We start from the raw sequence: 17,333 nt of genomic DNA on the forward strand, positions 1-17,333 counted from the left end.
AGTCCCAAAGTAGGGCACATCTTAATGTAGAGAGGGTGGTTAATTTAGTTAAGGAGGTCAGGGAAGGCCTTTTGGAAGAAGTAATATTTGAGCAGACTCTGAAAGTGTCAACCATAGGAAGATCTGGGGGAAAAGAGTTCCAGATAGGAGAAATGCAAAAGTTGAGAAGGAAATGAATTTAAGGTAGGTTAAAGACCTAAATGGAAAGCACTATAACAGAATGAGAAAAAAAGATAATATGGTTGTTGCCTTGTATAAAAAAGGTCTTCCAAAACAATAAATAAAAAAGAAACGCCATAGAAGAAAAGATTGATGTAAATATATCAAATGCCTATACAAACATTCTGTATGATAACTCCTGTATGCTAACACAAACCATAAACATATTACATACTGTTGGAAAATATCAGCTATATGATAGACAAAGGGTTAATATCCAGAAATATAAATGACTCCTACAACTTAATATGGAGAAAACAAACAAAACTGTAAGAAAAACTAGGCAAAGGTTACAAAAAGTTCACAGAGGATGGGCCAATAAACATCATATAAAAAGACGTTCAACTGCACTAGTGAGGGAAAATGCAGAGTTAAAAACAAACATGAGTTACTATTTTTTTTCTCCATCAGATTGGCAAACAGGTTAAAGGTCAGAGTCTTAGGAAATGTGAAAATACACTGCTGATGGGAATGAAAACTGGCACAATGCTTTTAAAGGGCAATTTGGTAGTATGTAATTAAGATTGAAAGTGGCCCAGCAACTCACTTGTGAGTGTCCGCCTACAGAAACATGCCTGTACACAAGGAGGCCCCTACTGGTATGTTCACTGAAGCTCTGTATTACTGAAAAATAAAACCACTTTAAATATCCATCAGGGGAGTGGAGAAATAAATCAAGACCCATCCAAATTATGGAATTCCCTGAACAGGAATTCAAAAAAGAACAAGCTTGATTTTCCTTGCAGAAGGATCTCCAAGATGTTGCCAAGTGAAAAGTAATTGGCCAAATGATATGGACAGTATGATCCTGTTCACGTGAAAATGATAGATAGCCACACTAACCTCCATTTTTCTGTGTTGACATCTTGTCTCCACCCACCCTCATCCCTTACTCCCAGTGGAAAGGAGTTTGTTTAAAGCAGTAAGGCTGTTTGAGTGGCTACAATCCCTTCAAATCATCTCACAATTATCATCCAGCAGGAGTGGGAGCCTGCTACATAATTTGTAGGGCCCAGTGCAAAAAATGAAAATGGAAGGTTCCTTGTTCAAAAACCAGGGGAGAGGTGGGAAATGTAGTTAAAGGCACTAAAATAAAATGTTTTTTTCTTTATAAATATTTTATTACTTATAAAACATAATAGGGATAATAGTGATAAATGAATAACAACATAAACCTACAAATTTCAGAACAATATTTTTATCATATTTTATATAATAAAATAAATAATAATGTTATTAATATGATATCTTGATTGATCATAAGATTTTTCTGGCTCACTTTTCTGCAAATTCAATTATTTAATCATCAAATCTATATTTTTAGCAACCTCGTTTTGAACCAGTATTATTGAAGGTAACATCAGTCAAGATTGCAAATGTTTGATGACTTCATTTTGAGAAAGAGCTTTCTACTGATGCAACTGTTACTGGCACTGTTTGTTGTAGGCTGTGACAACATTGGGATAGATTCCTGATAAATTATTTCAAAATACAAATTTTCATACATCTAGATCTGATGATTCTTGCAGAACAATGTTTCTAAAAAGATTTAACTCTTCATACAGATCAGTTTTGTCTAAGTCTGAATCTAATTTTAAATATAAATTTATACAATGGCATTTAACGTTTCCTCTGACATTTCCTATAACTTGTGGAGGTATGCTATAGACTGAATGCTTGTGTCCCTGCCCCCCAAAGTCATTTTGAAATCCTAACCCCCACAATGTGATGGTACTAGGAGGTGGGGCCTTTGGTAGGTGATTAGGTCTTGAGGGTGGGGCTCTCATAAATGAGATTAGTGCCCTTATGAAAGAGCCCCCAAATAGCTCCTTCACCCTTTCCCCCATATAGCAAGAAGATCACCATCTATGAACCAGAAAGTGGGCTCTCACCAGACACTGAAAGTGCCAGCACCTTGATTTTGAACCTCCCAGCCTCCAGAACCTTAAGAAATAAATCTGTTCATTAGCCACCCAGTCTATAGCAATTTTGTTATAGCAGCCTGAACAGACTAAGACAAGGTCATACAAGGAATGAAAATGGCTTCATTATTTATTTATAATTCAAAACACCTTTTTATGCATTCTACCACTATATCTTCAATTATAAGGAAAACACTTTTAAATTGTCTTCCTCATTAATAATTGGTTCATCCAAAGCCTTCATCTGTGTCTACTTTGATGATCTTTAAATTTAATTTCCATTTCCTAGCCTGTGGATATTTGCTTTGCAATTTTGCACTAGTTTTCAAAATGAGCTATTCTAAACCAGGGGTCCCCAACCACAGGGCCTCACAGCAGGAGATGAGCTGCAGACGAGAGAGCGAAGCTTCATCTGCTGTTCCTCATCACTCACATTACCACCTGAACCATTCCCGCCCCCCCGCCCCCCTCCATGGAAAAATTGTTTTCCACGAAAGTGGTCCCTGGTGCCAAAAAGTTTGGGGACTGTTGTAAAACTCCTCAAAGAATTCTAATAACCTCCCGTGATGTACTTTACTTCAATGTCCATGAGTACTTTTTTATTTTGTAATAATTTACTGACAAAGTTTACTGCCTAAGTGCCAGCAGTTCATGTCCCAGTGCTCAGGCCAGAGTTAATATTTGTGCACATGCTGCAGGGACAGGCTCTGTTGACAGAAGGGCAAGATTGCCTCTCATCACAGGTCCCATCACTGCCCCCATGAAGAGGCTGTCCTTTTTCTCAGGGCTATGGCTACTGCCACCCCCTGCTGCTGCTTACGCTACTCCTGCCACTATTGTCACTGGCCCAATGTTCCCCAACTCCCCCGCTCTGGGTCCCATGGTGCCCCAGACTGCCCCAGATGTGCTTGTATATGCCAGGCGGCCTGGCCAACTGCTCAGCATGTACATCACCTGCCGTGCCCACAGGCTCTGCTCACTGCCACCCAGTGTATCTCTTCTGCTCATGTGTATGCTCCATTGTCACACTGGACTATACTTACAAGACACAGGTTCAAAGATAAAATTATTAAGAATGTCAAGACAATGACAGGAGAGCATTAAATCAAGCCTGAAATCCTTTCTGGGAGCAGAGCTCTGTACAGGTGGCACACCCATAAAGCTGGCCCTGGAGGAGTGGGTTGGTGTTCTCAGCTACCTAGTTTGGCACCTGGGGGACCATCCTGCTAGTTTTTATTCCAAGTGAGTGTAAACCATATTTTGCTTCTGTGATTCAAATTATGCAAAGAACTGTCAATCACCTTTCCCTATGACATGGATCTTAGAGCTACCAGTTGCTGTTAGATTCACATAAGGAGTGGTGAAGAGCCTGGAGTCTGGCCCTGTATTGCCAGGAACCCCAGCTTGCATACATACTAGCTATGTGGCCTCGAGCAGGTGGTTTAAAGTCTCTACACTCAGCTTCCTCATCCATAAAATGGGGATAGTACTAGTACTTACCTCATAGGGTTGCTGTAAGGATTGAGTGAGTTAATGCATGTAAAGAGGTTAGAACAGTGCTTAGCACACAGTAACTTCTCAGACAATGTTATTTGTCATTATTTTGTCTTTTGTTTTCACCGTCTTTGTACTTTCAAGTCCGTTTTGGAGCAAGTCTATTCTTCCTCATGTAATGTTCTCCCATTTTTCACCATTTTTCTTCATGTATTTTATAGTCGACTTTGGCCCTCATCATTTTTCCTCTCAACAGTTATATGTACTTATATGCAGAGAGATGAATCGGAAAAGAGCTCACTGAGGTTCCCTCTAGGAAAGTAAGCAGGGATTGAGTGGTGGTCAGGGGCATCTTCAGCCTGTTTGGATGTTTATTTACAATGGAAATGCATATACGATTGCCTATGTAATTAAAAGTAAATGTTTACAGCTATTAAGTGGAGGTGGGGTAGAGGAAGAAAGTTTCCAGGGCAGCCTTGTACTATGGCGGCCAGTTCAGATCATGCACTGATGTGAGACACAACTAGAGCACATATTTCCACGGCAACAGCTGGCTGCCTCCCATCCATGGCAGTGTGAGTTCCTTTGTCAGCAAATCTAACTGCCTCGGATTCAGCCCCCTGACAGCTTTGCCTTCCTTGTTATCCTTTACCACCCAACTCTACTACCCAATATCACTGGGGAAGAACTTTTAGGGGTAGGTACCACTGTACCTGGGTCAAATGCCACCTCCTGTGAAGCCTTTCCTGACACACTCACTGAATATGTCTGAACTAATTGTGGCTACCTTTTTGTTCCTACACATGTTGTTCATACCTCTAGGTAGCACTGAGGGTTTGACCTTTTTCAGCCTGTTATTGTTCATTGAACCTTGCTTCCCTCATTAGATTGTATACTCCTTAAGGGTATACACAGGGTCTCTTACTCATGTCTGGAGATGCCACCCCCAAACCCCACCAATACCCCACCCAGTCCACCATAAATAAATGCTCAGGAAGTATTACTGAGAGAGTGCCCTGAACTGGCCCCCACCACCAAATTAGGGACTTTGTACTTTTATTCCTCCTACCCTGTCCCCGGCCAGCTCTTCCTGTTATTCAGGTCTTCCACTCATATGCCAGCTTCTCTAAGAGGCCTTCCTTGAATGTCTAAAATAGACTAGCATCTATTCAAATATTTCTCTGTCTCATAACTTGTTTTATTTTCATCATAGCACTCACTGCAGTTTGAAATTCTCTTATTTGACTCACTTTATTGTCTGTCTCCCTCTCTGGAAAGTGAATCACAGGAGGGCAGGGACCTTGTCTGAATCCCCAGTGCCTAGAACAGTACCTTGTATATAGTAGGTGCTCAATAAATATATTAATGAAATTGTATTTGTTTTGATTATTGACTGATCCCCATGAAAAATATTAGCACCATGAAGGCCAGGACCTTATCTGGGTTACTGCTACATCCTCACACCTAGTGCCTCTGGGTTACTGCTACATCCTCACTGTAGTGCCTAGTGCATAGTAGATGCTCAACAAAGAATTGTTGGGTGAGTGAATTAATGTTCCACATACACCTTAACTCAACATACTCCACACTGAACTTAGTCTCTTCTTCCCCACAAAACCTGCTTTTTCTTCTGTGTACCCTGGCTCGACTGATGGCACCATCATCCAGAAATGACACCCAACCTAGAAACGAACTCACGCTCCTTTCACTCATTCACCTACTATTTTCAATTAGTCTCCTAGCCCGGCCTATTCAACCTCCAAAATATCCCACTTATCTGATCATTTTTTACCCTTGCTGCAACTATCCTGATTCAGGCCTCATCTTTTTTCATGACTAATGAAACTGCCTCCTCCTCTCTGCCTCTCCCCCTTTTCTCTCGTTTATTATGGAATGCTTTATAAATCTGCATGTCAAACTTGTACAGGGGCCATGCTAATCTTCTGTCTTTTCAATGTTAATGTATGTGCTGCTGAAGCGAATACCCTCCTGCCTTCTTGTGAAGCTAAGAAAGCTTAAGCTGCAGGGTTTGTCACTTGCCATATGGTCACATGGTCATATGTTTTATAAAGTTTACAAAATATATTTAAACCACAATTGGTTAAAATTGCTGTCCCTTTCCACTGAGAGTTTTCCTGGTCACATTTTCCTTGTATTAGGTGGTGCTGGAGCTGCCTCAGACATTTTTGAGATCCATCTACATGGAAGTTGATTTGCGGGATACATTTAATTTGGGTTTATTGGGGACATTTATATGTTTGTACCGCTTCTATTTATAGTTATTACCGAGGTGTAGGAATGACTTCTAGAAATACTGTCTACCTTTGAACATAATTTTGTATTCACAAGTCTATATTCTTAATGAAATCCTACCTCACAAACTGTACAAGTTTCAGGTCCCACTAAACCTGGATTGTCCTCTGGCTAAGCCACAAATGTGACTCTGTTGCTTTTGCTCAAAAACCTACAATGGTTTCTTATAGCTTACAGGATAAAATCTAATATTCAACTTCTTTTCGTAAATGTTTTCCCAGGTGCATCCATGCATCTGTACATGATAATCATTTATATACAATGTTCTTGTTAATTTAGTCAACTTTTATATACCCTCCAAGTCTCTCTGAAATCTTCCTTGACAGCAGCAAGCAGCTTCTGAGGCACTTTCTTAGCCTTATTCTGCAGTTTGCAAGAGGTATCTGTGTGCTTACTAGATGCTGTATTCCAGCTGTTTACCTGCAAGCTTGTCTCCTGCACTGGCTGCCAATCTCCCACCGCAGAGTTCCTCTTTTGCAACATTGTATCCCCAGGGCCTAACCCACCATCACTTAGGAAACTGGTGTGCACACACACACATTTCCTTTTCTAAAGCAGTTGGACCCTAAGAAAATGAAATAGTAAGAGTATTCCTAGAGAATATTCAAGAATGTCTGAGGAAACCAGCGCCACCTTGAAGCATGTGTGTGGAGTTCCACTCATTCAACCTCTTCTCCTACCCCACCCTCAGGCTGTAGTCAGAAAATCGTGGGACAGGTGCATGGAAATCCTTGAATTGTATCTGAATTGAACTAAACTGAACTGGGGTGGAGTCAAAGAAAAGAGATTTCAGAGGGAGCTGGGGACAGAGGATTTACGGAGGAATTACGATCGAGGGACCGAGGGCAGGACGCGGGCGGGGAGGATAGTAGAGGGTGCAAGGTTCAACAACTTCCCGGCTCTGAAACTTAAGCCACTTGGCTTCCCTAAGCGCGTGTCCTCACTCTGGGATAATAACAGCTTCCCTTGCAGGGTGAAGAGTAAATGACCCGGAGACCGTGTGAAAGCAGGCCAGCTGAAGGTGCTCAATGAAGGGGAACCTGTGAGTACTCGCCCCGCCTCCACCCGGGCCAAAGGCCCGCCCCCCCGCCGCCACCTATTAAGTTTGCGGAGCCCAGTCACTCGTAAGAGGAAAAAGCTGGGGGAGGAGGGGAGGGGTGTGTGTGTGTGTGTGTGTGAGCTGGGGGAGGAGGGGAGGGGTGTGTGTGTGTGTGTAGGGTGTGTGAGGGGAGGGTGTGTGTGCCTGGGGAGTAGGGGAGAGAGTGAGTGACAGTGTGTCAGTGATGTTGGTGTGTGGGGGGGTGTGCTTAACTCCCCGCTCGCCCAGAGTAGGGGGAAGGCGAAGGCGGGGAAGGCTCTGGCCCCACTCAAAATGGAGCCAAGCGCCTGCCTCGCCTAAGATGGCGGCCTCTCCGCCTTTCGGTTCCGGGTTCTCAGCGTCGATTGGGTACCTGGGGAGTCGAGCGTGTCCAAAGGTGGCCTAGCCCCGCCCCCTTTCTCAAGGTGACGCTCCGCCCCCGATGGCGTCACGCGGGAGCCGGGGGCCCGCCCTTGTCCGCCTGCGCCGCGGTTACCTCGCGTGTCCGGCCTTCATAAGATGGCGGTCGGGTCGCCTACCCGTGGTGGCACCGCCACTCTCAACATGGTAGCTGTTTACCCCGTATTTCTCCTCCCCTCTCCTCCTCAACTTCCTCGTTGTTTTGAATAAACTTTATTGACTACTCTGAATTGCCTATCACCGCCACCAGGCTTCTCCTGGCTATTTTTCGGGCCGTTTTTCTCCAACCGGGCCGCCGGTTCATCTCCTTCCTCGTTGGTTTGCTCGCGGCGATCTCCTGCCGGCCCAGCGACACCGCCGCTTGCCTGTTCGTCAGGCGGCCGCTGGACTAGGCCCGAGCCGCGGGCTCCAATAGGCCCTAACGGCCGGGCCCGGGGCAGACCTGTGGAGAAAGCTGCCCTGAAGCACCGCCGAGACAGCGGGTGGCTCGAGAGTAAGGCGAGAGAGGTTCGCCGCGTTGCCGTAACGATCCCAGAATTCGGTGCGCGCCGCCTGTGGGGCCGGAACTGCCGGCCGAACCTCAGCTGAGCGAGGCGCTGAGCAGCTCCGGAGCGAGCCTGGCCGCCGGCGCTTCGGTGGGACTGAGCTCCGCGGGCGTGAGGAATCCCTGCGGCTTTGCGGATGAGGAGGTCCCTGTAGGGTTCCGGACCGAATACGTTCTTGTCAGGTTTGGGGCGTGAAGAGGTTCCTGTCAGTCTGGGAGGCGTGAAGAGATTCTCGTAAGTTTCGGGGGCTGCAAGGATATTCCTGTCACTCGGGATCTGTGACGAGATCCCTGTCAGTTTTGGGGGAGAGGGGAGTCTTGGTCAGTTCTCAAACTGTGAGGAGATACCTGCCAGTTTCAGAGCTGTGGAAGGAAAATCCTGGCTTGGTTGCAGGAGTGAGGAAATTCTAGTCAGTTTCAGGGGTTTTGAAGTGATCCTTTCGAGTTTTGGGGGTGCAATAAGAACCCTGTCGTCTTTGAAGTAGAGGGTGAGCTTATCAGTTTTGAGGTTGAGATTTATTTCAGTTGTTGGGGTGATGAGACTCCCGATTGGTCGGGGATGGAATGATTTTGAGAGTGAAGGAGCAGATCATTTAAACTCTCACAACAGAACCCCAGAACTGTGATTTGAGTTGGGCGCCTAGTCTTGTCTGCCTCGTTGCTGAAGACATCGAGGTAATTGTCGAGTAATCTGAGGACTTCCAATGATCACTCATCTCTCTCTAGTTGCGTCTATTTTGGGGGTGAGAGAAGTGGCTTTTTCTGAGGTACCCCCAGCCTCATCCTCTAGGCTATGCTTTGTGTCATAATAAATATTGAGAGCTCTGGGAAACAAGGTTGCTAACAAGGAGAGGGTGCAGTGAGGGATTAAAGAACCTTCCTGAAAAGGCATCAGATCTTTCCCTGAAACCCGGAAAGAAGTTATCACTGACCCTGGGGGCTGAAGGAGGTAAGGAGGGAAAAAAAGCCTCGACGGCAGAGCGCCGTTCTTTATTTGTTAAAGAAATTCTGGCGGCCTGTTGACTTTCTCCGTTTGCCCCCTACAGCCGCACCAGCTGTGTTGCATCCCGGCAGCGGTAACTGCCCATTTGTGAGCTGAGGGACCTGATTCACTCTGTAAAAAGTGTTGTTTGTGCCCAGCCTTCGTCCAGAGAGAACGCGTGCTGCCGCCTCCCGCTCCCTTTGACGCTAAGAACCTGGCCCACCGCAGAACGCTCCAAGGCCAGGCGAAGATGGCCTCGGTACCGGTGTATTGCCTCTGTCGGCTGCCTTACGATGTCACCCGCTTCATGATCGAGTGTGACATGTGCCAGGACTGGTTTCATGGCAGGTAAGGAGGGCAGGGCACGCTGGACAGGGTGTAGTGACCAGGTGCTCACTCGCTTGCTCCTTTCTCAACTCTGGTTCAGGTTCCTGCTCAGAAACTTATTTCCCCTCTCTTGCAGACAGTTAACACCAACCCACCTCCCAGACCCAGATTCTTCCATCCTTCTTTTCAGGCTAGGGCCTAGGTGACATTGGCCTCTGATTTCTCCTCTTTTTTCTTTTCCCATATGTATTTCTTCTTTGCACCCTTCTTCTGTTTCTTTGTTTTTTTCTCTTAGAAAAATACTTTCTTTCCAGCCACAAAGAATGTATCATTTTTGTATTCTGGCAATTTTGTTTTGACTCAGATGCTGGCTTTGGGGGAGACGTACTGCATTTTTGAGATATTTGAGTCCAACAAACATGGATTTGAGTTGTGGTTTTGCAACTTACTATCAAAGTGACCTTGGGCAAGTTGCTTTGCCTCTCTGAGCCTCTGTTTTCACCCATGAAGTATATCTAATACATCCTTCCTGTTTACTTAAAGCATTTTGCATGCACTGAGTAAATGGGGGCAGAAATGCAATAGTATTTTATTTCTACAGTATTTATCTGCAGAACCATCCAGCTAAATTGAATTAAGCAGAGGAGATGTTGGGTAAAACAGTAGGAGTAAAACCACTAATGAATTCCCTCCAGCTAAACATGTGTGCACATAAGCACCTGTCACCCAGGATTCCAGAGAGGTTAGTGTGTGGAATAAACCTGTAATGTTATCCCATTATTGGGACTTATATCCCAGCTCTGGAAAGAAAACCATGAGAGGGGTTTGTACATTAGAGTACAACAAAACTGTATGGTGCCCTCCTCCTGTTGCATATTGTTAGGTTCTAGAATTTTCAGTTGTCATTAGTCCCTTCCAAAGGAGCTGTTCCTGCTATCACACCCAAGACTAAACTGAAGGTGTTGGTGCTGCTAAAATTCTGCTCTTAGCAGGGACTGCCCTGTGCAGCACGTCCAAATTCACATTCAGCTGATCTTTGTTGAGTATTACTGTGTGTCATGTTCCCATGGCACTTTGTGTACATCCTTATTGAAAGTGATTATTTCATCATATCATAGTTATAAATACGTCTGTGTTACTCATTAGCAAGAGCTGCCTGAGGGCAGAGATGTCAGCTTTTCATGTTTGGTATCCTCAGAACCTAGTTCAATGCTAAACATATAATAGATTATTTTTGGTTGCATTGGGTCTTCGTTGCTGTGCGTGGGCTTTCTCTAGTTGCGGAGAGCAGGGGCCACTCATTGCGGTGGCTTCTCTTGTTGTGGAGCACAGGCTCTAGGCGCACAGGCTCAGTAGTTGTGGCGCACGGGCTTAGTTGCTCCGCAACACGTGGGATCTTCCTGGACCAGGGCTCGAACCCATGTCCCCTGCATTGGCAGGCAGATTCTTAACCACTGCACCACCAGGGAAGCCCTATAATAGATTCTGAGTACATTTTTGAATGAACAGATGAATGAGTTGTCTTGAAAAAAGCTATTGCCTGTGGCCCTTGCTTTGAATTGTGTAGATTTAAACCTGGAAAGTGAACTCCTACCCACAATACAGAGACCCTAACTCTGCAGTCTGGGAACAGGAAACAGGAATGAATGCTTCCTGAGTGCTTACTGTGTGCCAGGCCCCATGACAGAGACTTGGCATGCATTTATCTCATCTAATCCACATCCAAGCATGAAAGTTAGGTATTTCTATTTTAAATAATAATAAAAAATTTTCCCTGACTATGTAAGTGAGACATGCTCATTGTAGAACATACAGAAAAAGAATAAAGAAGGAAATAAAAATCATGCATGAGCCTACTATCCAGGACAATCTACTGTTTAATTTTTTTGTTGCATTAACTCCCATCATTTGACTTAGAATATAAACATATATTTTACAACATGGGATTGTATTATAAGTACTATTTTGTAATGTCATTTTTATTCCTACTTAACATTATAAAGTTAAGGTCATTAAATATTCATCTGATTTCTGATATCCCATCGTATATCTGTATCATCAGTTACTTGGTCATTTCCTCTGAGGTTGGATACTTAGGTTATTTCTACTTTTTTATATTATAAATAATACTATGATGTGAGGGAAACTTTGGGGTTCTGGAAATGTTTTGCATTTTTATTTGGGAGAAAAAAACATTGCGGTGAGCATCTTTGCATAGTAGAGACTTGACATTTACAAGGAACACCACTGAGGCCTTTAAGAATTCCAAATTTACAAATATGGAAATGGATTTATGGGCCAGGCCCCTCCTTAATCACATTTCTGTGGTGAGTCCTGTGTTTCTGTGCACATCCTGACATAAGTTAACTGCCTTAATTGTTTTTCCTGTGAAAGAGACCAAGCTTTTATCTCTTATCATGCTTTTCTCTATGGGCTGCCAGAGAATAAGGAAGCCAGCTGAGAATCAGGTCCTTGGTGGGTGGCTGTTTTTGCTTACTTAGTGTATTGTGTACACTCACACACACACACACACACACACACACACACACACACACACACACACACACACACACACACACACACACCAGGCTCATAGTGCTCTAGTTAAGTCTGTATTTAGCATAATTGAAAATTACTAAATATTGTGGACTTTTCACAGTTGTTCATAATAGTTAAGCCCACAAATGCCTATAGATGATATAAATCTGTTCACATCTCTGATGACTTCCATAGGCCAGATTTCTTAAAGTCCAGCTGGGGATTAGTAATGCTATGTTACTTCCTGGTAAGGTTATAGCAAGGAAGGTGACTATTCCATTTTGCTGGTGAGAATCTGGAACTCATGGAGGTTAAGTTACTTTCTGAGTCTGGATTTGAACTTAGAATTATCTGGCTCCAGAGCCCATGTTCTCAAAAGTGGGAAAAAAATGGTATAGCTCCATTCCTCTATTGTAAAGGGCTGAATTTTGAAGAGCATTTTGATTTGTAGAGCAGTGGTTCTCAAACTTTAGGGTGTATCAGAATCACTTGGAAGACCTCTTAAAAGATAAGATAGGTAGGCTCCACTTGCAGGGTTTCTGATTCAGTATGTGAGCAGAGGCCACTCTCAGAACCACTGATTTAGAGCATTATTCTGTCTTAGTTCCTTCCCTTTCTGTAGAGTGTGACAGCTTCTGATATTGGGGGATGGGTGGGCTAACATATCATTACTGTACACTGTTCTCAAAATGTGGTTCATTAACTGGGAATTTGTTAAAAATGCAAATTCTTGGGTTGGGACCTGGCAATCTATATTTTAACAGGCAGGTAGATTCTGATGTACCCTAACTTTTGAGAAACATTGCTGTACACTGGTGGAGGAAGTTAGTTGGCAAGCATTTATTGATGTCTGGGGCTTTGGCAAAACCTCACCCCTCTACAGTTTTCCAATCTGTAAAGGAAGCATTGGTTGGCATATCCCCAAGGTGGTGGCTGTGGTGTGAACTCTAAACTCTAGAGGAAATGGCACTGGCTTCAGATCTGGGTTCAAATTCTGACTCTGTTACTTTTTAGCAAAGGATTTCATCTCTGTGAAGCCTCAATTTCCCCAAGAGTGGTTGTGATGATTTAAATAAAATGGTAGTGGCCATTGTTTATTGAGCACTAGCTAGTCTGCTGGTCACTATGCTAAACACTTTGCTTAATTATCTTTAACCTTTTTTTCAGTTTTTAAAATTATGAATTCAGTTCATTTAATAGTTATAGTACTATTTAAATTATCTATTTTATATTGGATATGTTTTGGTAGTGTGTGCTTTCTAAGGAATCGATTGATCTATTTCTTCTAAGTTGTGAAATTTAAGCATGTAGAATTGTTCATAGTATTCCCTTATTATCCTTTTGATGGCTGCAGGCTGGCTCTGTGGTGATATCTCATTTCGTTCCTGATATTGAAAATTTGTCTCTTCTCTCTTTTTTTCTTTGTCAGGCTTGCTAGAGATTTGTCAGTATCATTGATCTTCTCAAAGAGGAAGCTTTTTGTTTCATTGAATTTCCCTATTGTCTTTCTGTTTTCAATTTCACTGATTTCTGCACTTTATTATTACCTTCCTTCTGCTTGCTTTGGGTTCATTTTGCTCCTCTTAATATCTTGAGGTGGGAGCTTAGTTTATTGATTTGAGACTTTTCCTGTATTCTAATATAAGCATTTAGTGCTATTGGTTTCCTTCTTAGTACTCATTTAGCTGTGTCCCACAAATTTTGATATGTTTTCTTTTTCATGTAGTTCAATATAATTTTTAATTTGCTTAGAGACTTCACATTTGACCTATGAATTATATAGAAGTATGTTGTTTACTTTCCAAGTGTTTGCAGATTTTTGTGTTATCATTCTGTTATTGATTTCTGGTTTGTTTCCATAGCAGTCAGAGAATATGCTCTATACAATTTCAGTTCCTTTAAATTTACTGGGGTTTGTTTTATGGCCCAGGATATGGTCTGTCTTGGTAAATGTTCCATGGTCACTTGAAAAGAATGTATATCCTGCTGATGTTGGGAGGAGTTTTCTGTAAATGTTGATTTACTCCTGTTGGTTGATGGTGTTGCTGAATTCTCCTCTCTTTGCTGATTTTCTGTATAGTTGTTCAGTCCATTGTTGAGAAGGAGGTGTTGAAGTGTCCAGCCCTAATTGTCAATTTTTTAATTCTTCCTTTCAGTTCTATCATTTGCCTCACATCGTGCAGCTTTGTTGTTTGAATGCAGATGCATTTAGGATTAATGTGTCTTGGTGGATTGACCCTTTAATTATTATGTAATGTCCTTCTCTGTCTCTGGTAATTTTCTTTGCATAGAAGTCCACTTTATAGGATATTAATATAGCCATTAATATAGCCACTCTTGCTTTCTTTTGATTAAAGGTTGCCTGGTATCTTTTTCTATCCCTTTACTTTCAACTGATGTCATTATATATGAAGTGAGTTTCTTGTAGACAGCATATAGTTCAGAATTATTTTTGTCCACTCTGCCAATCTCTTTTAATTGGTATATTTTGACCATATATACCTAATGCAGTTATTGATATGTTAGGGCATAAGTTAGTCATTTTATTTTTTTGTTTTCTGTTTGTTCCCTCTGTTCATTCTGTTTTCTTTTTCCTGCCTTCCTTTGGGTTACTTAAATCTTTCCAAGAATTCCATTTTGATTTATCCGTAATGTTTTTGAGTATATCTTTTTGTATAGCTTTGTCAATGCTTGTTCTAGGCATTGACATAATACATACATAACTTACCATAATCAACTGGTATTGACATTTTACCGCTTTGAGTGAAGAGTAGAAAACTTACTTCCCTTTAAGTTCCTTTATGCTCCCCTGCTATAATTATCTTAAATATTTCACCTACATACATTGAGAACCATATATAGTGTTACAATTTTTGCTTGAACTCTCAAACATGATTTAGAAAACTCAAGGGGAGAAGGAAAGTATATTGTATGTACCCATATTTTCACCCTTTCCCTTGTTCTTGCTTACTTCCTAGTGTTCCTAAGAGTCCTTCTTTTATTATTTCCTTTCTGTTTAAAAGACTTCCTTTAGCCATGCTTTTAGAATTGGTCTACTGGCAACAAATACTCTTAGTTTTCCTTCATATGAGAATGTCTTGATTTCCCCTTGAATTCCTGAAGGGTCTTTTCATTTGATATCAGATTCTGTGTTTCCAGTTCTTTCAATCCTTGAACACTTGTGCTACTTCCTTTTGGCCGCCATGGTTTCTGATGAGAGATCCTGTGTCATTTAAATTGGTGTTTTCCTTTGGGAAATGACATTTTTCTCACTGATCTCAAGATCTTTCCTTTGTGTTTTATGTTCAGGATTTTGATTATGCTATTTTTTTTGGCCACACTGCATGGCTTGTGGGATCTTAGTTCCCCGACCAGGGATTGAACCTGGGGCCACAGCAATGAAAGCTCTGAGTCCTAACCACTGGACCACCAGGGAATTCCCTGATTATTGCTGTTTCTCATTGTGGATTTCTTTGTTGCTGAAGCGCTGTTCTTTTTTTCCAATCTATTTTCCTTCAGTTTTATTGAGATATAATTGACATATAGTACTGTTTAAGTTTAAGGTATAGAGTATAATGACTTGAATTACATATACATATATTGTGAAATGATTACCACAATAAGTTTAGTTAACATCCATCATCCCATATAGGTACAAATAAGAGAGAAAGAGAGAAAAATAAGTTTTTTTGCTTGTGATGAGAAGTTTTAGGATTTACTCTTAGCAATTTTCAAATATACTATACAGCAGTAGTCATCATGTTGTACATTACATCCTCAGTACTTATATATCGTTTTTTTTTTTTTAACATCTTTATTGGAGTATAATTGTTTTACAATAGTGTGTTAGTTTTCCCTCTACAACAAACTGAATCAGTTATACATACACACATGCTCCCACATATCCTCCCTCTTGCATCACCCTCTCTCCCACCCTCCCTATCCCACCCCCCCAGGCGGTCACAAAGCACAGAGGTGATCTCCCTGTGCTATGCAGCAGCTTCCCACCAGCTATCTAGTTTACATTTGATAGTGTATATATGTCCCTGCCACTCCCCCACTTCGTCACAGCCCACCCCTCCCCCTCCCCATATCCTCAAGTCCATGCTCGAGTAAGTCTGTGTTTTATTCCCGTCCTACCACTAATCTCTTCATGACATTTTTTTCCCTTAGAGTCCATATATATGTGTTAGCATACGGTATTTGTTTTTCTCCTTCTGACTTACTTCACTCTGTATGACAGACTCCAGGTCCATCCACCTCATTATAAATAACTCAGTTTCATTTCTTTTTATGGCTGAGTAATATTCCATTGTATATATGTGCCACATCTTCTTTATCCATTCATCTGTTGATGGACACTTAGGTTGCTTCCATGTCCTGGCTATTGTAAATAGAGCTGCAATGAACATTTTGGTACATGAGTCTTTCTCAATTATGGTTTTCTCAGGGTATATGCCCAGTAGTGGGATTGCTGGGTCGTATGGTAGTTCTATTTGTAGTTTTTTAAGGAACCTCCATACTGTTCTCCATAGCGGCTGTATCAATTTACATTCCCACCAGCAGTGCAAGAGGGTTCCCTTTTCTCCACACCCTCTCCAGCATTTATTGTTTCTAGAGTTTTTGATAATGGCCAATCTGACCGGTGTGAGATGATATCTCATTGTAGTTTTGATTTGCATTTCTCTAATGATTAATGAAGTTGAGCATTCTTTCATGTGTTTGTTAGCAATCTGTATATCTTCTTTGGAGAAATGTCTATTTAGTTCTTCTGCCCATTTTTGGATTGGGTTGTTTGTTTTTTTGTTATTGAGCTGCATGAGTTGCTTATAAATTTTGGAAATTAATCCTTTGTCAGTTGCTTCATTTGCAAATATTTTCTCCCATTCTGAGGGTTGTCTTTTGGTCTTGTTTATGGTATCCTTTGCTGTGCAAAAGCTTTTAAGTTTAATTAGGTCCCATTTGTTTATTTGTGTTTTTATTTCCATTTCTCTAGGAGATGGGTCAAAAAGGATCTTGCTGTGATTTATGTCGTATAGTGTTCTGCCTATGTTTTCCTCTAAGAGTTTGATAGTGTCTGGCCTTACATGTAGGTCTTTAACCCATTTTGAGTTTATTTTTGTGTGTGGTGTTAGGGATTGTTCTAATTTCATACTTTTACATGTAGCTGTCCAGTTTTCCCAGCACCACTTATTGAAGAGGCTGTCTTTTCTCCACTGTATATCCTTCCCTCCTTTATCAAAGATAAGGTGACCATATGTGTGTGGGTTTATCTCTGGGCTCTCTATCCTGTTCCATTGATCTATATTTCTGTTTTTGTGCCAGTACCATATTGTCTTGATTACTGTAGCCTTGTAGTAGAGTCTGAAGTCAGGGAGCCTAATTCTTCCAGCTCCATTTCTCGTTCTCAAGATTGCTTTGGCTATTCGGGGTCTTTTGTGTTTCCATACAAATTGTGAAATTTTTTGTTCTAGTTCTGTAAAAAATGCCAGTGGT

At 41.9% G+C, this 17,333-nt stretch overlaps 1 protein-coding gene and 1 non-coding gene across 6 annotated transcripts in view; one reads left to right on the forward strand and one right to left on the reverse strand.

The window, feature by feature from the left end:
- Positions 1–5,517: 5,517 nt before the first annotated feature.
- On the reverse strand, positions 5,518–5,620 carry LOC131749048 (U6 spliceosomal RNA). The gene has a single exon (XR_009333166.1). It is a non-coding gene; the product is annotated as a U6 spliceosomal RNA (small nuclear RNA).
- Positions 5,621–6,900: 1,280 nt separating this feature from the next.
- PHF8 (PHD finger protein 8) overlaps positions 6,901–17,333 on the forward strand; it is a 99,973-nt gene continuing 89,540 nt past the window's right edge. Inside the window, exons 1-2 of one of the 5 annotated variants that reach the window (XM_067023087.1) lie at positions 6,901–6,990; positions 9,131–9,320. In XM_067023087.1, coding sequence (XP_066879188.1) covers positions 9,223–9,320 — 98 coding nt within the window. In that variant the 5' untranslated portion in view covers positions 6,901–6,990; positions 9,131–9,222. Of the gene's footprint in view, positions 6,991–7,527; positions 8,226–9,036; positions 9,321–17,333 lie in introns of those variants that run through there. The other 4 variants (XM_059049745.2, XM_059049747.2, XM_067023086.1 and 1 more) reach the window with 4 other exon arrangements.

The sequence above is a fragment of the Kogia breviceps genome, chromosome X (assembly GCF_026419965.1).
Source record: "Kogia breviceps isolate mKogBre1 chromosome X, mKogBre1 haplotype 1, whole genome shotgun sequence".
NCBI classification, from domain to species: Eukaryota; Metazoa; Chordata; class Mammalia; order Artiodactyla; family Physeteridae; genus Kogia; species Kogia breviceps.